Source organism: Trichomycterus rosablanca, chromosome 26 (genome assembly GCF_030014385.1).
Source record: "Trichomycterus rosablanca isolate fTriRos1 chromosome 26, fTriRos1.hap1, whole genome shotgun sequence".
Taxonomy (NCBI): Eukaryota; Metazoa; Chordata; class Actinopteri; order Siluriformes; family Trichomycteridae; genus Trichomycterus; species Trichomycterus rosablanca.
In genome coordinates, this window is record NC_086013.1 from 795,788 (window position 1) to 818,125 (window position 22,338).

Below are 22,338 nucleotides of genomic sequence, written 5' to 3' on the forward strand. Positions count from 1 at the left end.
CCAAGGAACCGGTCCCGCCTTGACCCTGACCAGGATAAAGCAGTTGATGAGATGAAAAATGAGCTTAAATAAATCATTTTTTATCAACTATTTTTACTCATTTTCATGTTTTACCACTACTTCATCCTGGTCAAGGTTGCAGTGGGTCTGGTTTTCCTCGCAGTAACACCCTGGACCATGATTTCTGTTTTTCAGGATCTTTAAACTGTTTTTAATTGCTAATTTTTGCCATATTGTTTGTAGCTGTGTGTAAATGTGAGCTGATTTTAAAACACATCAGTAATAGACAAGCAGTCGAAACATCAGATATAAAAAATAAACCTTTATTTTTCTTTCTCACATTAAATAATAAAGTTCGGTCACTAGGTGACAAAACAACCATGTTACATTTTACAAAAATGTTTGTGACATGAAACACTCCTATGAGAAGCAACATTACAGCAGCAAAAGTCACCAAAAGTCTTAAATCTCTCATTTGTAACCAGATGAGACGTCATTAGATAAAAACTGTGATCTTTTTGGCAATAAAACTGATCTGACGAGGGATCCGAATCGTACCCGAAACACACCAATCAAGTCCAGTGACCCCATCAGACAGCGCCGACGGGGTAGACGGGGTCCTGGGGGTACGGCTGGCCGTGTGGGTGCGAATGTGCATCCAGAAACGCCGGCGCGATCAGCATGGTGTGCTCCGGAGGCAGCGGGTAGTTCGGATAGTTCGGGTAGAACTGCGGCACCCCCTGGTGGATCGGAGCCACGTACGACGGCGTGAAAGCGCTGTACACGCTGATGTCGGACGGGGTCGGGCGTGGCGGAGGGATCCCAGAGCTGGACGTACAGGACGGGGCCGAGCTCTTTGGAGAGGGGCCCCCGGACTCCAGCAGGCTGGTCTGGTTGGGACTGGGTCGCTCGTCGGCGGGTTTGGGCTTCACGCACTGGCAGCAGCAGGCCGAGATCATGGCGCCGAGCAGGACGAAGGACAGGAAGGCGCTGAACACGATCACGAACGGCAGGTAGGTCGGGACTGAGGAGAGAAAATACAGACAAATTAGTTCATGTTTAATTCTAAACAAGAAACAAAATGGGGTCTGATTGATCGACTATAGGTAACAGATAAATGTAGCCAATTTTATCGCCCAAAACTGAGGTGCCATCTCCTGAAGTCAAGAAGAGAACTTCCCCAAACTGTTGCCACAAAGTTGGAAGCATATTATTTATTCCATACATCTCTTATTAATGGGTGTGGCTGAAATAATTAGCTGAGACGTCCACATACTCATGAAAAGATCACACAGAGGAAAAAACAGACCTAATATCTAGGCTTTTATAGCCACTTACAGCAATTGAGGGTTTAAGGGCCTTGCTCAGGGACCCTAAACTGTCCCAGGTTGGGCTTGAATCAGCAACCTTCTGATTACAAGTCCAGTACCAGCAGTTATGATTACAGAATTTATCCAAAGTTCAAGTAATAGAATAGCATGGTGACTGCAATTTCCTTCAGGATCAATAAAGTCTTATCTTATCTTATCTTATGGGGTCACCATAGTGAGGCACTGAACTTATTTTACATAGCAATATAGTCGCAATAAATGAATAAATAAACATTAAAACCAAACCAGTAAACAGACAGTAATTGTACTCACGGCTTGGCTGGATCTCCTGCGCGCCCCCGCTGAAGTAGTCCGTCTCTGCCGGGCACGTGCTTTGGTCGAGGCGCGCGGCCGGCGACGCGCAGCAGTACCTGAGCGCGCACGCACCGCAGCAGTAGCGCGCGCCCTCGCCGTCCCAGCGCTCGGGACATCGGAACCCGCGGTGACGCGCGCCGCCAACCTCCCGCCATCCGTGACAGTACTCTGCCGAGAGCGCGCGCGGGACCGAGCCCAGCACCAGCAGCGCGGGCACGAGGAGACAGAGCGCGTTCATGTGTAATAGTTCCAAAGCGTGGCGCAGAAAAAATCGGCGCGGCAGCGTGTGAGTAAACTGAGCGCTTCTGCGGTGCGTGTGTACTTATATCAGCCCCCCGACCCCCCCAAATCCACCCCCACATTCCAATCCACCCCCTTTCCACCCCCCCCCCCCCCCCTCCACATGCCTCCCCCAGCCTCATTTACCCCTCCCAGCATGTCTCCACCTTATCAGTACAGCGCACTGAGGGATCTGTAGCTGATTCACTCAGACTTGCATTGTTAGCACTCCTGATGACGTCATTACACACCGCTAATTAATATGTTAATAACCAACATCTACTCACTCATTTATTTTTCCTACATAAATAACCAACTTTTAATTGCATTATAAAGTAATAATGTTAATATAAATTACGTTCAACCACAAAATAAAAACAGTTCTCAGTATTTTTCTCAACTGGTTTTGTTTTTATTTCATTCATAACAAACATTCACACACGTTTTTATTTCTAAAATTCTTATAAATATTAACAAATTCTGAATTTAATTTAAAGGGCGCTCGGGTGACACGGGTGGGATCCAGGGTTCGAATCCACAGCGGTCAAATTCATCGCCTGGCCGTGCATCTGCTTATCGACATGATTTGTTGTGCCTAGTTCTGTCTGGGGTGTGTTATTGCACTGCGCCCAGTGACCCACCACAACCCTGACCAGGATAAAAAGCCGAGAGAAAGAAGAAAATGAAAAGAAAATTCAAATAAAACTTTGTCACTTAATGATGAGAGAAAATTATTCTGGATGATCTGATCTTAGCTGTTAGATCTGGCATGAAGTGGAATCTGCTCTACCAGTGGTGAGACTGTCCACAGACAAGCGAGCTTTACATTGCTTTCTACTTTAAAGCTGCCACATAACAAAGATTCAACTGCTCGCTTCGACTAGTCTGTTGGTGATCACATTGATTTAATGATGTAGTGGTATCTCAGTGGTTAGGGTACTGGACTAGTAATCAGAAGGTTGTCAGTTCAAGCACCACCACTGCCAAGTTGCCACTGTTGGTCCCCTGAGCGAGGCCCTTAAGCTCAATCGCTCAATTTTAGTGTATTCAGTGATAATTGTGCAGTAAGTTGCTTTGAATACAAGCGTCTGCTAAATGCTGCTATATGTATGTTAATTGTTTGTAGTATTTTATATGTTTACACCACTGTCATTTTAAACCATTGTTCAAAAAATTATTTAAAACAAATTTAAACCACTAAACACAAAATATGAAAAATGTGTGTGTGTGTGTGTGTGTGTGTGTGTGTTGTCTTTCCTTTTTTTAACATCCCATTAACTGTTCTGCACTTAATGACCTAAAATGACATTAATGACACCTAAGTGCTGGAAAACAGTTTAAGCTGATCTATGATGATAGATGGCGTGTTGTTACGACATGCTGAGACCCCCGACGTCTGGAGCCGAGAGGAATGTGTGTGTGTGTGTGTGTGTAGGTGTAGGTGTGTGTGAGGTTAGAGACAGTGAGGCTCGTCTGTTTATTTTATCAGAGTCCGAGCAGTCAGCTGATTGCCATTACATGTCTGTCTAACACACACACACACACACACACACATAGAGTAACTGGCACGTTCCAATTCCTCGTCTTGCTACGCTTCTTCATATTAATTAATATACGGTACATTATTAAACAAAACATGGTTGTCAATTGTAAGTCACTAGGACTCTACCAAACCACAGCAGGAGCCGGTTCCTCCAGTGAAATTCCTGCCAAAGATAAGCGACAAGTCATCCAGGAAATCACAAAATCTCCCAAATAATACATCCAAACAACTGTAGATGTTAGAACAGTTATAACTCAGTTATGACAAGATAACAATATTATAACTGCTAGCAACATTTCCTGGAGCACTGTAGGGAAAAGAGCCGCTGTGTGAAAGTCTTGGAATTTCAATGATTCCCTCCACTGTTTGTTTTCTATAACTGAATGGAACTGAAGTTTATTCATAGCTTTTCATTTTTTTACTTAATTGTCATGTTTTTCTAAACCCAAATTATCCTGGTCAGGGTCACAGTGGGTCCGGTTTTCCCCAGAATCACTCAGCTCATTGCAGTTACACAGCCCAAACAGGACCTTTATTTACTGTGGAACCTGGGCCATCTTTCCACCTGCTGAGACATCTAATCATGTCTGTATGTGGACACCTGACCGGCCGATAGCACCGCTGGGGATTCGAACCCTGCAGAAGTTTACCTCTGTGCCCCAAAATATGCACACGTTCTATAATAATGTGATTTCACTTCATGACATGGACTCCTAACTCTTCGTTGATGTTTATGACTGACTACAGCAGTGACGTCTCTGTGTCCATATAAATAGGCCTAGATTTCTGGATTCTATACTGTATATGAAAAATGCTAATTTGTAAGAAAAAAAAAGTTGCAATTATTGTTTTAAGCTTTCTGAACCAAAACGGTGTGTATCTCATTATAACGTGATTAGCTTAGCCATAGCAGTAGAACAGGTTTAGTTTTATCCTGACTAACAGGGTCCTGATGTGATTAATCCTCAGGCTGGAGGCTCGAGCTCCACCGCATCACCGTTATTAGCACAGATTAGCTTTGAAACAATAGAACCTAAACTGCTATTGTCTAAGAGCTAGTGCATTAGCATCAGGTAAACAAAAAGCTGCCTCTTAGATTAGCATGCTAATTCAAGAACACACAATGATAGACTTTAACTAGCCGCTAAAGGATTAGAGACATCTCGGGGAACAATGCCATGTGTGTGTGTGTGTTTGAGTTTGAGTGTGTGTGTGTGTGTGTGTGTGAGAGAGAGAGAGAGAGAGAGAGAGAGAGAGAGAGAGAGAAGGATTAAGCTAGGCTAAATCCAAGCACTGATGGTATTTACCTTTTAAATCCACCATTTGTTGAATATTCCGTTAAAAAGATTAACTGTAATGATGAAGGAGCGCTGAGGGGCCACGTGGTCTCACAATCGTAACAAAAACAACGTAACAAAACTCATTTTAGCTTATCAAATATTTATAAAATATTCAAGCTACGCTGTTCTGAACCATTCAGGTGAGGGAATCATAATGAGGTATAAAAGGAGGATCCAACGAAATAATGATGGGTCTTGGCTCACCACTGTGTTCCAAACTTTGTGAGAGAATTGCCAATCAGGACTTTTTTTAGGACTTCTACCATCTACTGTACATAATATTATAAAAAGATTCAGGGAATTGCAAGAAATCTCAGCCTGTGTATGACAAGGCCTGAAACCACCGCTGAATGTGAGCTACCTTAGAGTCTTCAGACAGCATTGCTGTGATAAATACAGCCACATAGCTTCAGGAGTACTTCAGAAAACTGTTGTCACTTAACACAATCTGCTGCTGTCTCAAGAAATGTTACCCAACTCTGTTACACAAAGAGAAAGTCATAATTCAACTCCATACAGGGTTCTCTAGGTCCAAGCTCATTCAGGTGGAGCAAAGACAGTGGAAACGTGTGCTGTGGTCAGATGTGGGTTGTTTTCAGGAGAAATGTTCCAGTTTTCCATTCCATGGAAAATTACCAGGACTGATATCAGTGAAAGATGCATCAATTGCCCATGGCTTGGGTGGACTTGCAACTGTCCCACTGACGCAAAGGCGTATATTTGGATTTTAGAGATGCAAAAATGGAAAAAATCCACTTGCACAACTGGAACAATTAGTGTCCTCAGTTCCAAAACCATTTAAAAGTGTCATGAAAAATGAACGGTGATGGAACACAGTGATAAACACGTGTCTGTCCCAACTCTTTTGTCTTACTTAGTTCCTAAAAGTTATGACAATTAAATTGAATGTTTTAATTTATGTTTGTTTTCTAATATAAACTTATCTGTGTGTGTGTGTGTGTGTGTGCGGCTCCAGCGCTAACATCCTCCGTTATCTGATAACGCAGACTGAAGGTCAGGAGGTCGTTACAGTAACAATGGCAGGAGCGATGGGGGTCCTCCCAGACAATTAGGCAAATCTGATGGGGCCACCCGGCAGGAACAACGACCCCTGGGGTGAGTGTAGTGTGGACGGGGGAGAGGTTAAAGAGGAATCCAGACATATTTCTACTGGACAGGGTCAAACGCACATGTGTAGTAAATTTCACTAAGTCTACTATGGGACCTTTTGGGTTTTGGGTCCCTATTGCTCGTTCACAAAAGTTTTCAAGGACCTTTGTCTTCAGTATTTGTGCCTTTAAATACAAACAACTACGTCATATTTCTAAACATAATTAAAGATGTTTCATAATCAAAATGAGGAAAAAGTAGTCCACAAAAACCTTGCCGTTGGGGTGTCATTTTTCCTTTTGGCAAACTATTCGTAGTACTACAAGGGTGTGAGAGTCTAACAAACTAGTTTTAATGGAATTAAACTCAGAAGATTGGCTAGGTCATGCTAGCACCATAATGTTTAGACTTGTTGTCCAGATTTAGTTTCTTGACAGCACATAGCAGACATAAGTAAATAACCCTTACAATTGTGACTGCACACAATACAAGCAATTAAGATCAAAAGCAACTTGGAAGTGGTGGGGCTTGAACAAGCGATCTTCTGATTACTAATATAGTACCTAAGAAATCTGATGCTACAGTTGTGTTTGCAGGAAAGCAGATTTATGTCATGATGCTACCACCTTCATGCTTCACATACAGCAACAAGGTGCCGGGGATCTGGGTTTTATTCTCGTCTCTGTCCGCTGTCTATGAGGAGTATAAATGTTTCCCCTGTGTCCTGGTACTATCTAAAACATACAAAAGTAGATTGGATGCTTTAAATGTCATTAGGTGAAAGTGAGTGAAAGTGATGGATGAGCTGAGATTAACCTGGTGTTCTGTCCTGGGTGTATATCTGTTGTATTCGTTGTGTTGTGGTTGTGCTAAAAATGAACCGTAACATCAACAATGATGAGGCATTTAGTGAACTGAATGAATTAAATAGAAATGATAACAATATCGTATTAAGTAATGTGATTTAAAAACGAATTAAAATATTGTTTTTGAAAAATCAAATGAAATCGTTAATTGTAGTCCAGTCAGAGTGTAAAAACTACAAGTCCCGTGAGCACCAACTAACCAGCCTGCTATCATTAGCTTAATGCTAGCGAGCGCTTTTCTAGCAGCAATTATGTCGTCCCCTTGCTATATTCTTTCATGTTACAAACAGTAAGTTATCTAGTTTATATATTTAGTCCACAAATACAGCATATCACCAATAAAGCGAATTAATTTGTACTTTTCACTATTCAAAATGTTCCCTCAGATGAAATCTCGCGATATTTGGATCAGGTCAGCTGATGTGTTGTGTAGTCAGTGGAGTGTCAAACTCGACAAGTCTCTGATTTCCTGCTCACAATGTTCACCAGAAACAACCAAAACACGCCAAAATACAAATAAAAACATAAAAACGAGACTGAAGCCACACAGAACATGGAGCACATCATAACACCAAAGGTACGTTTTTAAAAAGCGCATTAATGTTAGTGTATAAAGTCTGCTGCAGAAGTTTGGACACCCAGGTTGTAATAACATGTTTTATTACTTGAAAAAGTCATTTTTACAAAGAACAAACTTTTAATGCACATTTACTAGGTTTAAATGAGGAATGTGCGATAGTAATGATGCATTTAACATATTGGTAGGTTAAAAATAGCAAATGAATCGAAACTGTGCACTAAAGTTTGCAAAACATGTTGAAGTCTGTAATGTCATGTTTAAGGTTTTAAGGTCATGTTTAAGTTTGTTCCCTGCAAAGAATATGTTCTCTTATTTCCCAGTAAAAAGCAGCACAGCATGGTATTTGACAGGGTGTCAAAACTTTTCCATGTGTTGTGTTTTGTTTATTTTTTGCATTGTTTCTTATTTTGCATGTAATTTTATTAAGAATGTTTTGTACAGTAAATAAGTTCAGATTTGTAATCTGTGTTCCAAATACAAAAACACCAGCTCTCTACCTTCTTCATGGCTTTGTAGGGATTCACTTTTGGTATTTTAGCTCTATGTAAGTACATGTTGAAACAGAACCACGTTCCTTCAGGACCAGGGTGCAACACAAAACATAAATGCAAAAAATGCAACATTCACAGTGCAGATAAATACAATACAATAAATACTAGGTACATTTATAGACCCATCATTTGTGAAGTTAATGAAGCACTTTTCCACTCTTGTGATTCTGTGGGTTTATCAGTAAACCAGACGAGTGATGCAAATGTTATTCACAGACCTGAGGTTGTGTCACAAAGTCTAATAACAGCTCTGTGTGGAAGGTTCACAAGGGTCTGGTTTAACAATGTAAAGAACTGCTGATCAGCACCACTGCAGGAAGTTCCGGGACACGGATATGGAGACACTGCAATATTCCTAACTCTCAAACTAGTCATGCACTGCTCCTGTCCTGATCGAGAAGAGCTGTAGATTATAGACGGAGAGTCACACACTGCTTTCTTTAAATCATTCCTGAAAATCCTGATAGTCTTTGTTTTATCTTTGTTTAAATCATGCAAGATGACCAGCCTGCAAAAAGGGCCATGAAAGCTTCCATGCAGATTGTGTTGAAAGTGTTGTGCCAGCAGGAGGAGGGTCACCCATGCTTCCATGCAACCACATGATGCTTATGACGGTTGCCAACTGTAGGTGCCGGGACCTAGGTTTTAAAATTGCTAGATAAATTGACACTGTTGTGGGAGATGAGCAGAAGATTTTCTGGTGTGATCACATGATTAAATGTATTCATGTAATGTAATGTAATAATTATTTTAATAGTATTTTCAGAACGTTACCCAGCTGTAAGATTAGAATTTCTACATAATGTTCTGTACTGATTCTTATTTCAGGTTGAATGTGTGAAGCTGTTGGACAGATACTCTGAAAAGAGGACGACCATCGGCACGCTGTACCTCACAGCGACGCATCTCATCTACGTGGAGCAAAACAACAGCACACGCAGGGAAACTTGGGTAACGTAGTGACATGTTTTTCTTAATTAGCAATTACATTTGGATTTTGATTGATTTTGTAACTAATTAAATGTGACACGTGCAAAAAAGGTAAAAAACAAAAGCTAGTGTACTGTTTGCAGAGAAGCTGCACCATATCATGATGCTCCCCCCTCCATACTTTAGTGTGTGTTTGGCCCTCTCGGTAAGTGACGGAGTGGCACCCAGACTCACCGCAACCCTGACCAGCGTACTGTGTCTAAGTGATATAAATGAAAAAATAATAAACAATATAAGATATAGGCAATAAATATTAATCCAAGGACCACTAGTGGGCGCTTTGCGGCTGGTCCAAGACCCGGTGGTTGAGAATCCCTGATGCAGATCCTGCAGAAGCTACTTTTGGGCCCCTGAGCAGGGCCCTTAACCCCCAATTACTCATTAAATCGTCCGTTAAATGCTGTAAATGTAATTAATGCAGTATTGTGTGTGTGTGTGTGTGTAGGTTGCACATCATCACATCTCGTCTGTAGAGAAGCTTCCTCTCACGACGTCAGGATGTCCGCTGCTCATTCAGTGTAAGACCTTCCAGCGTCTCCACCTGCTGCTGCCCAAAGAGAAGGAAGCTCAGGACGTTCACCTGTCCCTCCTGCGCCTGTCCCAACCAGGTAGCTGTGTAACCTTTGATACCGGTCAGGGGCGACGTCAGAGGTGACGGTCAGCACTGAAACCTTTTGTTTTGATATTTCAGTGGAGGAGGAGGAACTGTACGCGTTCATCTACAACCCTCAACAGACGGAGGGCGAGAGGAGAGAGGGGTGGAACCTCATCGACGTGGCAGCCGATTTTAACCGAATGGGTCTGCCCAACGACTACTGGCAAATCAGCGACCTCAACGCCAACTACGAGGTACCACCGCTTCCTGTTTGAGTCGGCAGTTTTAAACATCGTCTTCCTGTAAACATCAACTCTTCTCTGTGTTTTAGCTTTGTTCCACGTACCCGTCGGTACTCGGCTTCCCTAAATGCGCCAGTGTTGCTACCATAACAGGCAGTGCCAAGTTCAGGAGTCGGGGGCGACTGCCCGCTCTGTCCTACTACCACAAAGATACCAAGGTATATGGACACACACACACACACACACACATGTGCACTACATGGACAAAAGTATTGGGACGCACATTCTAATTATTAACAGTTGCCAACCGGGGTAATAAATTAGTTATATAACTTTGCATCAACAGTTTAGGGAAGGTCCTTTCCTGTTCCAGAATGCCATGAAGAAAAGCTCCAGTGTTCTCAGCCCCACTCAACAGCTCTAAAATGAACCGGAACACTGACTAATCAATCGGGCACAAATTCCCATACACAAACACAGAGAAGATCACACAGAGGTCACACTATTTTAATACCGCTCACGTTCAGGCGTCCCAATACTTTTGACCATACCGCGCACACTGAGAAAACACGTCCGTCTGACGCCAGACCGGAGCAGCCGATCACTGATAACGCTGTTTATGCGTTTGTGTCGTAAGGCGGCGATCTGTCGGTGCAGTCAGCCGCTGTCGGGTCTGAGTTCCCGCTGTGTGGAGGACGAACAGATGCTGCAGGCTATTAGCGAGGCTAATCCTAACTCGCCGTTCATTTACGTCGTGGACACGCGGCCAAAGGTAGCCTAGCGTCATTTTTATCCAGTCTCACCTGTTTACACCAGTGAGCGATAATACACCTGTGTGTGTGTGTGTGTGTGTGTGTGTGTGTGTGTGTGTGTTTAGCTAAACGCTATGGCTAACCGTGCGGCAGGTAAGGGCTACGAGAACGAGGACAACTACGCCAACATCAGGTTCCACTTCCAGGGCATCGAGAACATCCACGTGATGAGGAGCAGCCTGCAGAAACTTGTAGAGTGTGAGCACGCTCTGTATTAGGCTCTGTTTTACGTGCATGATTTCTATTAAAAGGTTTTAATTCTATTTATTTATTGATTGATTTATTTTGGGTGTGTGTGTGGGGGGGGGGGCAGTGTGTGCTCAGAAGTCTCCGTCGATGAGCGACTATCTAACCGGACTGGAAAGTTCTGGCTGGCTGCGACACATCAAAGCCGTCATGGACGCCGGAGTCTTCCTGGCTAAGGTACGCACCTCTTTAATGTTATTTATATCAATGTGGTGTCGAATGCTGGATTCTGATTGGTCAGAAAGTGTGGGTATGTTCGCGGGGGCTTCCTTCCGGATTCCTTCCTTCCACCCCAAAATTCAGTCAGAGGTAACAATGTTTACTCCAAAATTCTGGAATTCGCCCCTTGGTGTGAGTACATAAATATGGGAGGGTGTCCGGTTTAGGGTGTGGTCTCTGCTGTTAAGTACTATGTGGTTTGGGATGCAGCACCTGTTGTATTCAGGGATGCTGACAGTGGTCGCCCCAGAATTCTGTCAGAGGTATCAGGGTGCAAGTGTCAGGGGTAACACTGTTCACCCACATTATGTTTACATCCCTGTATCCCTATTCAATAGAAATATCTGTGTCGAACTGCTTGTGTTTAGGCGGTGGGTGATGAAGGTGCGAGTGTGTTGGTGCACTGCTCTGACGGATGGGATCGAACCGCTCAGGTTTGCTCTCTTGCCTGCATCCTACTGGACCCCTATTACAGGACCATCAAAGGACTCATGGTAAGCACACACACACACACACTCACACACACACTTCTGCTTCAACAATTCTACACTAATTCTATTGATCTGGATACATTCTGTATATAGAAATTCTACTCATTTCTTTCTGGTGTGATTGTAGGTGCTGGTAGAAAAAGAGTGGATCGCCTTTGGGCACAAATTCAGTCAGAGGTAACAATATTCACCCTAATATTCAGTCAGGGGTATCAGTGTTCACCCCACATTACATGTAGAAATATTCACCCTGTTTTACTTCCTACAGGGAACATTTACACATACTGAGGAACATGTTATGCTCTCTGGATTTCTCCACCATTCATACTGGTGCTTTGAACGTACACTAGGGGTCACTGTTGCAGCAGTTATGATACAGCCATCTCTGCTGGGGGCTTGATCAGGCCTGTTACACTGCTGAGACACAAGTCCGGGTCTCTGTGATGTCTAGTCTGGGGCCCCGATGGTGGCTCCTCGTCAAACTATTCACAGCTACCAGTGTGTGAATAAATGTCAACTATTTATCCTGATGTATGGTTGCATTGGTTATTCATGATGCTCTGGTACTTACCTGTGTGTGTGTGTGTGTGTGTGTGTGTGTTGCAGATGTGGGCACCTGGACGGCGACCCTAAGGAGGTGTCTCCGGTGTTCACTCAGTTCGTGGAGTGCGTTTGGCAGCTGATGGAGCAGTTCCCCTGCGCCTTTCAGTTCAATGAGCGCCTCCTGCTGTCCATCCACGACCACGTTTACTCCTGCCAGTACGGCAACTTCATCGGGAACAACCAGAGAGAACGACACGAGCTGAGGTGCACACACACACACACACACACACTGCTTTTGTGCACCAAAACAATTATCCATCCAGTGATGATCCATCCAGATTACGCGGTTACAGAGCAAGCGTTTCCCCGTAGCACAGATTAGCTTTGCTAAATTGCTTTACGCGTTTGATTAGCGGATGCGGATTAAACCCGTGTGTGTGCTGTGTCCAGGCTGAGGGAGAGGACGCTCTCGGTGTGGCCACATCTACTGCAGCTTCAGGAGGAGTTCAGGAACCCTGTGTACAAACGCACCACACACAACGGCATTCTGCGACCCAGCACCCTGCCGCTGCACTTCAAGTATGTACACACACACACACACACACACACACACACTTTTATTGTATGGTCAAATGTTTGTGGACATTAAAATGCTTAGGTGCTCAGGAGTCCAGTACTGGTGTGTTTTACACCTCACACGGCACACATCGAGATGACAAAAACAGGTCAGGGCTGTGCCTGGATGTGGCGGGCGTGGTTTTGGGGGTTTGTGGCTGAAATTTGGGACCAATCTCAGTGGTTAGAAAGGGTGTGGATGCTTTGTGCCATATTTGTATTGTTTTTTTACGTTAGTGGTGTGTGTGTGTGTGTGTGTGTGTGTGTGTGTGTGTGTGTGTGCTGCAGGTTTTGGTGTGGGATGTATAACTGCTATGATAAAGGCATGCACCCTCGACAGTCCACGCTGGACACACTGCTCGCCCTCACACTGAGACAAACACAGGAGGAGCGGACCATGACTGAACTACAGAGAGTAAGTGGAATTCTGGGAATTGTAGTCGATTCCTCGCTAGTTATTGTAAGTAAGTGGAATTCTGGGATTTGAAGCCTTACACTAAATGTATCCTAAAATCCACCAATCAGCAGCTGGCCATCGCTGACGGAGTCCTCCCAGCTCCAGGCGGACCAATCGGCTCGCTTCCTGATCAGAACGGCCGCTCTGAGACCACACCCGACCCGCCGCTCAACCGGCCCGACGGAGACCGCCGCGCGTCTTTGACCAACGGTGCTGCGGGAGAGGCGGAATCGGACCCGGAAACGTCCGATCGGGACGAGGCTGAGGCCGAACCCGAGGCGAATATGAAGGACAAACCTGTTACCTTGGTAACCCAGGTTTCCAAAGAGGAGGTAGAGAGGGAGGATGCTCTCCAATCTCCATAGTAACAAAACTGAAATCTGAAACCGACCCGAAATGCAAAAGTGAACAAAATATGCACACGGGAGTGTCAGTTTGTCAAAATGCGCTGTTATGGGGTCAGATACACCGCTTAATTCCTCATACCCACTTGCCCCAACACCATCATGCCAAAAATTCTATAGTGACAATTCAATAGAAAAACATTTAGCCACGCACCTTGAACCCACCTACACTATATTAACCATTACAGTAGAATTAAAATAGATCATGGCGGCACGTTTTGGTTTTAGACGGATTTTGACCAACGAGAACCGTCTCTATAGAGGTGGAAAACCATGACACGGTTCTATGCTGCACCCCTGCACCTTCCTGGTGACCAAGGTTTATAGAGCCATGTGATCATGAATTAAACTGATGGAACATATCAAGCGCTGTGACTGAACGTTTCTACTAAGCAGCTAACTTTACGTAACTTTACGTCTGTTTGCTTTGTGAAATCGCTGCCTGGATGTATTTTCTGTTAAAGCAAACAGAAATTGACTTGTTAAATTTTAAAGGGAATAAATGAAAGGGAATAGAAATGGTGATTTAGATTTAGAGCCTCAGGAACCTTCTGCTGGTGACAGGATCAAGAAAGCAGCAAAAAACAAACAAAACAAATTTAGACCTGTACTGTTACTCTTTACTTAAAGTCTTCGATCGGTCGTTGTTTGGAAACCATTTTTACCATTAAGCTCTTATTATTGTGATGATTCAGTTAAACGTGATTCTTTTACCCCAAATAGCACAAAAGAAGATAGTAAATAAAACATTTCGATTTTGTTCTTGCACTTTTCTTTTTACTTTTTCTACTCTTTGTAATTCCACGATTGTCGCTTTGCTTTTGTCACTGTTTTCTGTGAATATTTAGTATTTTTATATGAGCATCTAATTTTGCATTTTAATAAATCACATATTTTAAAATATACCTGAATCACTTCTGATTTGATGCAAAGCGTTTACACTTCTTTTAATTATAAAGCATTTTATAAATACACACTATATGGAAAATGTATTGGGACACATTGGGTAATAAATCAGTTATATAAAACAATGAATATGCTTCCAACTTTGCAGCAACAGTTTAGGGAAGGTCCCTTCTTGTTACAGCATGTTCCAGCACAAAGTTAGCTCTCTATATATAAGACATGAAGAAAAGCTCGTTTTAAAGAAACTTCAGTGTTTTATGCAATTTGTTTTTCAGCTCATGATCAGGTATAGAAACACTACTGTCCATAATCTCTATGGAATATGATGTAGAATTAGCCCTGGAATTAAATAAGTGGCGGTTGTTCACAGCTAAAATGCTAAAAATATGCTAACGTTGGCGCCCTGCGGAGTTTAAACTCCATTTCCCAAAGTGCATTGCGCTTTAACCGGAAGTTGAGCGCCAATAGTTGGTCCCTCTGCTCTGAGCTGCACAGATTGTTCTTTTTACAGAAATGGAGACTTAATACGGTGAGCGTGGTTTTATTTTATTTTTATTTTCTTGCACTAAACGTGCGCTTTTGTTAACGCAGCATAATTAAAAACACGCACGAAATCTTTCAAAGTATCGGTTTCGTGAAAGCTAAAATTAGCTCGTTAGCAGAACGAACCGTTAGCCTGTACTGCATTGTGTTTTATCCTACCCATCTTCTGACAAGTCCCGCCCTTCTGCCTTGTGATTGGCTGGTTTATCTGTCGCTCCGGCAAATTTTTTTTTGGTAGCCAATCGGAGCCTGAGATTAAATCCTTTGAGCCAATCATGTACTAAGCAAGCGTGGTTTGTTGAAAACGGGTAGGAAATAATAACAGCAGTAGGTGGATTGTTTTCTACGGTGGAAACAATCCAGAAATGTATTGATTTTAGACCAAACGTGCGTGTTTGTGTGTGTTTTAATGTTCTTTTAAAATGTGTTAAATACATATTTATGTGTATTTTTGTAAGATAATCAGTCTGCATTAAATAATTTTAATATTTCACTTTAGTAAATTGTAACCCTTAATTAAATTAGAAACACCTCTGTGGAGATCTAATAGTACATTAGTTACTTCACACTGAAACGCTGTCGTGTTCCAGACCGTATTCCTGTCACACGCTGGCTGGCCAACACACCCCCAGCATCACTATCACAGATATAATTCAGCATAGAAGCTCTTGGCACAACCTTGACATTTCTTAGTGTTGGCTGTCTGGCACATTTGGCCATCCAAACTAAAAGATCTTGGTCAGGGAGGTAAGAATTAACCCAACAGACTCTAAAAGAGCTCCAGTCCTGTGAAGAAATGAAAGAACTTGTTGGACGGACGTCTATCTACTTTCTGAATCTACTGTATGGATCAGTTTCTACTATAAACACGTCCACACATCCAAAAAATGCGTTCTGTTTACCAGCGGCAGGTAGATTAAAGACCAAAATTTGTCTGTCAGCAAAGTACATTTGGAAGAAATATTTAAATATAGCAAAATCTGTGATCTCGGAAATAGCTTAATTGCAGAACGGCTGTAGTCTCGTTTTGTTTTGCGTTGTGGCTTGTAAATAAATCAAGCGTGTCGTGTTTAACAGTGTTAATAAGTGCACAGGTCACAAAAGGTCTCTTGTCCAGTCTTGTTCAAAATGGGCAACCACTCAGAGGGGTCTATTATGTTCCATCAGCCCAAAGTAAACAACATTTCCAAAATACTTTTAGGTAAGCACATCCATCAACAGTCCTACACTTGGAATGTTTTGTGTAAGCGGATTGAACGACCCATTTTCATGGTGCCATTTTAAAGAAACATTAGTGTAATCAACATAATGCCTACTCAGAAGTGAACACGATGCTTCATTAGCTGACCAACTGGGCAGGTAGGTGCGCCAATACTAATGCCCCGTGTACCCGTGTTAGTCTTTTGCAAAGTGTGCAATTAATATTAAAAAAAGGAGGGTGTGCAGGACTAAGATGATAATAATCAGCAGCCTTTTGATAGGAGCAATTTATCCTTGGACTGATCAGCTCCGTGTGGCTGTACCTCGAGCTGGGGATTCGTCTCCCAGGTAACTCATTCTGCTCCGCATCATTTATCATCAGATTTTGGCTGAGCTGTTACTTTAGGTGATCGTACTTTGGGTGCGCTATTGAATGGAGCCGGTATGATGCAGCGTTCATGCCGTTTGTAGCCTAACAGTGTGTATATGTGTTTGCTTTTCAGATGTGACATGGCACGAGGTGACTTTGCCGGCATCCTTGTATCTGCGTATGCGAGAATAGTTCTTATCATGGACCTACGACTGTAGCAACAGGTTTAAGTTGCCATGGAATCTGTTACAGGAAGTGAGCTTCCTGGTGCGGCTGGAGGGCCACCATCGGAACCCATCTCCCATGATCCTCAGCAGCCCCAGACGTGTCCCACAGGAAAGCTAAGGAAGACCGCCTTTAGGTTTTTCGCAGGCCGGAAGAGCATCTGTATGCTGCCCAGCTTTTTCGTCGGAAGAGCGAAAGGCCAAGCGAGGGGCTCGTCCAAAACGGGTGTAACCAAGAGCCAGACTTACGATGGCGTGAGCAGGGCGGGCTGGGACGACAGCGTCCGAGGCAGCGGCGACGTGACCTCAGCGGACTTCGAATTTCACAATCCGAATAGCTTGGTCGACCCGCGCAAACTGCAGGAGAGTTTCGAGAGGTCGCAGTCGCTGCCTAGACAGAAGCGAGGTCTTCGAGGATTCTTCAGCAGCATCAGGAGGCACCGGAAGAACAAAAATGTGGAGCCGGAAAAGAACGAGACCTTCGAAATGTCCTCGGGTGAGATAGTGCGTGTCGCGTCGCCGAACCTTGATCGTCTCGGTGATTACAGTTGTGATCAGAGTGAAGCGTCTCAGCCGAACGTGCCTCTCGAAGCCTGTAGCGGCGATCTTCCGACACCGTCTGGTTCTGCTCCTGAAAACAGTACAAAACATGACATGCTAGTGCCTGAAGAAGATGAAGAGGAAGAAAGTGAACAGATGAAAACGGAGGACGATACGGAGGAGGAACGTAGAAGGAAAAGTGTTCTGGTTACGTATCAGCAGCCGTTATCTGCGGAATCTGAGATGCTACGCCTAGTCGAGCTACGCGCCGATTTACCCGAGGCTGACCTGCCCGCGCTGTCCACCTCGTCTGACAACTTGGTCTTCGGAGACGTCTCGTCTCTTAAGAGTTTCGATTCGCTGACCGGCTGTGGCGACATCATCGCAGACCAGGATGATGTCAGCATCGCCGAGAGTTCCGTGTCGGGAGAGAGAGCGAGTCGTAGCGCCGGCAAACGAAGCTCCTGCCTCGTTACTTATCAGGGCGGCGGGGAGGAGATGGCGACTCCGGATGAAGTGGACAACGAGTACTTGGACAGCCTGTGGGAATCGGAGGGCAGCGAGGTCTGCTATCTGCCATCGGAGCAGCCCCTCAGCCCCTCGACCACCCCGGATCAGCCCACCAGCTCCTTTCAGGTCACGACCAGCAGTGGCAACACTGGCACTAGTCCTTTGGGCATGACCGAAGCAGCCCTTACACCTACTGATCTTCTGACTCCTCAAAGTGACCGACAGGGATCAGTGCCAAACAGCGATGAGGGGTACTACGATTCCACGACGCCCGGAGCCGACGAGGAGACTCGCGACTGCCCACCGAAGGAAAGACTCCCCAGAGACAGTTACAGCGGCGACGCCCTTTATGAACTTTTTGAAGCAGACGACGAATTACTCAGTCCTCAAGTCGCCTCGAAGGACAGTCAAGGGTTTTTAGGACACAACCAAAATAAAGCGGACATTCTCTACGCCTTGTCCTCGGCTGCTTTGGAAACTGGTGCCATGGAGACGGAGGAGGAGCGCTTGAGCAGGATCCAGCATGCCTTGCTCTGTTGCGAGCTGCAGAATCTCAGGAACGCATCCGAAGATCAGCATCCGTATCACGGCGATCGTTTCTACGGCGACGAAAACTCAGCAGATAAGCCGCATCAGCAGCAAGGCGGCCGACCGGCGCAAGGATCCCACCACGCCTTACAGGAACATGGTGGAGGTCGGCTCCAGCACAGAACGTTGTACGGTTCGGATTCTGTGAATTCTGCCGATTCTAGTTCAAGCCCACAAGTATCGGAGACGCCAAGCCCTCTGCAGGATGCGGTCATGTACTCCGAGCAAGAACAGTGCAAGGGTTCAGATCCCTCTTTACCACCCACAAGGGGCGGCAGCCAATCTCAAGAGGATCTGATGGTTTGTTTCTCACAAGCTTTGGTCGATTTTACCCAAAACTCCAGGCGATACCGCAACTCCACCGAGAGCCTGGATTGCTCCGAGTCCAGCTCGCCATTCGGGCCGAGCCTAAGTGCACTTCCTGCCATCGTTACCTTCGACGTGGTGGACATGGAGAACGAGGGCGAGTGTGAGCAGCCGGAGCCTGCCGAGGAAGAGGAGGACTTGGCGTCCCCGTACGAGGACTTTGAGGATGACTGGTGCTATTTGCAGCAGGACGCGTTCGCCGAGTGTGATCAGAGAACGTTCGATGCCTACGAGCAAAGTCTGTTGTTCAGCAACGCTTGGGGTATCGCGAGCCTTCCTCGACACCTCAGCCTGAGCCGCCCGGGCCCCCCGGTTCCAGCTCCGCTCTCGCTTAACCGGCGGAGTCGCTCTTTAGATACCGATAGTCTAGAACACCAGACTAGCGAGCTGTACGCTTCCGTTCTTGCTCATGGGAATAAAGTGATATCCTTCCAACACAGAAAAAACAACCCTGAAACCGGGTTCTGTGACATGGCACTACCGCGACAAGCAGTCCGGGACTCGAGAGACGACTGGAGACCAGGACGCGCTTGTGACTTTGACTCTTCCAAGAAAGATACCAGCCTGTCCCAGCAGCAGCAGAGGTCCCTTCAGGGTTCCCCTTGGTTGGAAGTGTCAGCTTGTCCCTCCGGCCGCCAACCAACAGTCAGACCGTCATATCTACCCCTACAGGCAACTTATCACAATAGCAGTGCGGCACGCGGCACCAAAACGAGTGCTGAAGGAAACGTTTCGGCAGGTCGTAGCGATCTGTACCCCTGCAGCTATCCTCCGGGAGTGAAAAATCGGCCGGTCGGTATCACGCAGGGTATACCTCATCTTCGTCCAGACCGATCCGACGCCGCGAGGGAGATTACAGCCAAGAATAGAAGGACCGATATCGAGCGGGAGTATCCGCAGTGACTAAACGTAACGTAAACAAGCTTGATTAAAAAATTAAAATGAATCAAAAGGTCTTACGGTCAAAAGCCCGTACTGACGGGTTCTTGACCGTCTTTGAATCTCATCAATTTCCTGTTGCTGTCATCACCAGATAAGCTATTATACTTTGTAGTGGTTGTAGTTTTTGATTCTATTTCTCGTGTATTTGTAATTTCCGGCTTTGCAGTACAGCTACCAAGTGTTGCGTTCTCTTATTATTTGTGGCTTTCATGTAGCAGATCCTTGTTGACCGGAAATCTAAATGTATTTTTTGTTTTGAAACACTTTGTTATAAAAAAAATAAGCCCCCCGCCGAGAGCCCTTAGCCAGCCTGCTCAGAGATGGTGCTAGCTGTGTGTATAGGGAAGTCGCTGGTGTTCGGGAGTCATTTTTGGACACAGTTTGAGTTATTTGAACACTTTATGCTGATATGCTGTATGTTCTCATGTTTACACTCTTTTATTGTAAATGTAACGTTTGTACTTTGAGATTTTTGCATCACGTTTGTGAGCCGCTGTGTGCCGAGTGTTACTGAAGACCGTAGGGGTGCAGAACGCTCACGTTTAGCGCATCCCGAACACAGAAGTTGCCTCTGAATGGTAAGAATACGTCCATGAATGCATGAATTAATATGTGGCACCCAGGGAGGACCCCCAAGGGAGTGAAAACGTTCTGCGGTAAAGGGGTCAAGGGGATTCCTCAAAGTTAAAAATATTCAGAAATATTTTCTTTTATGTCTTTGTTATTTAGCTACGGTTTACATTTTAGCATTTAGTGGACACGTATCCAAAGCAGCTTACAATTGTGACCGAATACAATTCAAGACATTAAGCATTAGGGGCCTCACGCAATCAGGGTGTGGTAAGGCTTGAACCGGTGACCTTCCTATTGCTAGTTCAGTACCACAGGTAACATTTTCTCTCGACAGGTAAGTCGACGTTATCTGGACCTTTCTTCTGGCTAAAGCTTTTTGGGGAACCTTAACTAATGCTGTAAAGCCGCGGTTCTCGATGTTTTGGTTACACAGGCAGCAAGCTGAGCGCAGCAGAGATCAAAATCTGGTCTTACGAGCTTCAGAGATCCGTTATGATGAATAGTCGGTAATTAAGGATGTAATAGAGCTTCAGACATGAGACGAAGAACTTCTTCTTCAAAGGTTCTGGAAGTTACAAGCTGTGCTGAGTCTTTAACTTCTCATCATATATACCGTATAATCATTAATACAGTCGACATCAGTTTATAAATGTAAGGACGGTTATCGAAGTGTCAATACAGCAATTCCTTGACGTTGGTCTTTTACGATTGCTCTCGCACTTCCGTGAACAAATCAATGCTGTATAATTTTATTATCGTTTTAATTTGTACATTTATTTTCTTTTATTGTAATCAGTGATTGAATGTTTACACTTTTATTGGCTGGCACATGTAAGCCAAAACCACAGGCTTTTTATTCTATGGATGTATTTCCAGACGGTGAATGTTTAAACATCTACGATTAAACTGTGTGTGTGAGATCACGTCCCTGTAGCCAAACACACAGTTAAAACATTACATGCACACTTCTCAACTGGAAATAAATTCCCATCTCAAACCAAGGTACACGTGTGATCTTTTTGCGGTGCCGGGAATTTTGGGCTACTCTACCTCCCCCCTTCACCCCCCTATTTTACCATAACTTAAAAAGATAAAATATTCATGGAGTCATTTTTTGGTTACTTCAACTTTAAAGTTTACATTTACATTTTTACATACCACGACTTGGATAACTCAGATTAACGTGGATAATTGTGCAGCTCTGCATACAAGGTTAGTTCTCTCTCTTTCAGTCAACGTTGGAACACATTACTTTAAACCAGGGTATCTGGCAAAGGTTTGGGGCTTTGATGGCCAAGGGGAGCAAGGAAAACTTAAGTCCGTACAGGGTGATGGACCTCCAGAAGGGGAGATGAGCAACCCTTGTTTACACCATTCCAGTCAAGACTTGGCTTTGCTCGGCCATGGAAACCTAACCAGTACACTATGTGCTACAAATCTGCTATTCTGTGAGATTTTGTGGCTCCATGGCTGAGCTGTTGGTGCTTGTACAGGTCACGTCCCGTACGAGGACCATGTGGAATGTCAAAAAACTAACTAAAAGGTGAGTTTGCAAACGTTCGGCCATGAAGAGTACTTTTGAAGTTTTGGCTCATAAGCCTAGACTAGCCGATGATCCTTGTACTTCATCATCGACTGAGGGAGGATGTAGCTGCAGGTTTTCATACCATCAGGTAGGAGCTTTGCTTTATACCAGGGTAGGACTGAGTAGCTGGAGGTGAAGGGATGCTGGGTGCCGTTTCATTAACGAAGGTGATCATCTCACCTCTTTTGAGTCTTTGTCAAGTGCGATTCACCTTCGTTTTTATTCTTTTAATGCCCTCTGTCGGTACAACACAGAACTACACATACAAGGAACACCAGCCTTCAAATCTTAATAGATTAAAAACTTTAGAAGTGATAAGAAGATCGATTCAATTATGGGAAAACATTATAGTTACAGTTATTCCTGAACATAAAGCAGTGCATACAGTTATTATTCATTCTAATGTACAAAAAATGATTAGAC

At 44.4% G+C, this 22,338-nt stretch overlaps 3 protein-coding genes across 4 annotated transcripts; 2 read left to right on the forward strand and 1 right to left on the reverse strand.

Annotated features, from left to right (window-relative positions):
- Positions 1–387: 387 nt before the first annotated feature.
- Positions 388–1,923, reverse strand: shisa2a (shisa family member 2a). The gene is made up of 2 exons (XM_062989150.1): positions 1,644–1,923; positions 388–1,024 (listed from the first exon to the last, which is right to left on the reverse strand). Exons 1-2 carry the CDS (start codon positions 1,921–1,923, stop codon positions 591–593), a joined length of 714 nt encoding a protein of 237 aa, XP_062845220.1. The 3' UTR covers positions 388–590.
- A 5,342-nt stretch (positions 1,924–7,265) lies between these two features.
- mtmr8 (myotubularin related protein 8) lies at positions 7,266–14,471 on the forward strand. Of its 2 annotated transcripts, none has more exons than XM_062988286.1 (14): positions 7,266–7,400; positions 8,783–8,905; positions 9,390–9,552; positions 9,636–9,793; positions 9,871–9,999; positions 10,419–10,553; positions 10,659–10,791; positions 10,907–11,016; positions 11,427–11,552; positions 11,677–11,726; positions 12,156–12,356; positions 12,543–12,671; positions 12,996–13,122; positions 13,233–14,471. In XM_062988286.1, exons 1-14 carry the CDS (start codon positions 7,377–7,379, stop codon positions 13,527–13,529), a joined length of 1,905 nt encoding a protein of 634 aa, XP_062844356.1. In that variant the 5' UTR covers positions 7,266–7,376; the 3' UTR covers positions 13,530–14,471. The 2 variants fall into 2 exon arrangements, with proteins under 2 accessions (XP_062844356.1, XP_062844357.1); XM_062988287.1 differs by having other exon boundaries at positions 13,236–14,471.
- Positions 14,472–16,823: 2,352 nt separating this feature from the next.
- amer1 (APC membrane recruitment protein 1) lies at positions 16,824–21,331 on the forward strand. The gene has a single exon (XM_062988285.1). The coding sequence runs from the start codon at positions 16,824–16,826 to the stop codon at positions 19,716–19,718; it is 2,895 nt and encodes a 964-aa protein (XP_062844355.1). The 3' UTR covers positions 19,719–21,331.
- Positions 21,332–22,338: the final 1,007 nt, after the last annotated feature.

Excerpts from the sequence above, each read along its gene's own strand:
- mtmr8 (XM_062988286.1), top strand. The coding sequence starts at position 7,377 with ATGGAGCACATCATAACACCAAAG. Across the intron at positions 8,906-9,389 it reads GCACACGCAGGGAAACTTGG|GTTGCACATCATCACATCTC; the intron begins GTAACGTAGTGA and ends GTGTGTGTGTAG. Across the intron at positions 10,554-10,658 it reads TCGTGGACACGCGGCCAAAG|CTAAACGCTATGGCTAACCG; the intron begins GTAGCCTAGCGT and ends GTGTGTGTTTAG.
- amer1 (XM_062988285.1), top strand. The coding sequence starts at position 16,824 with ATGGAATCTGTTACAGGAAGTGAGCTTCCTGGTGCGGCTGGAGGGCCA.
- shisa2a (XM_062989150.1), bottom strand. The coding sequence starts at position 1,923 with ATGAACGCGCTCTGTCTCCTCGTGCCCGCGCTGCTGGTGCTGGGCTCG. Across the intron at positions 1,025-1,643 it reads GCAGGAGATCCAGCCAAGCC|TCCCGACCTACCTGCCGTTC; the intron begins GTGAGTACAATT and ends TTCTCTCCTCAG.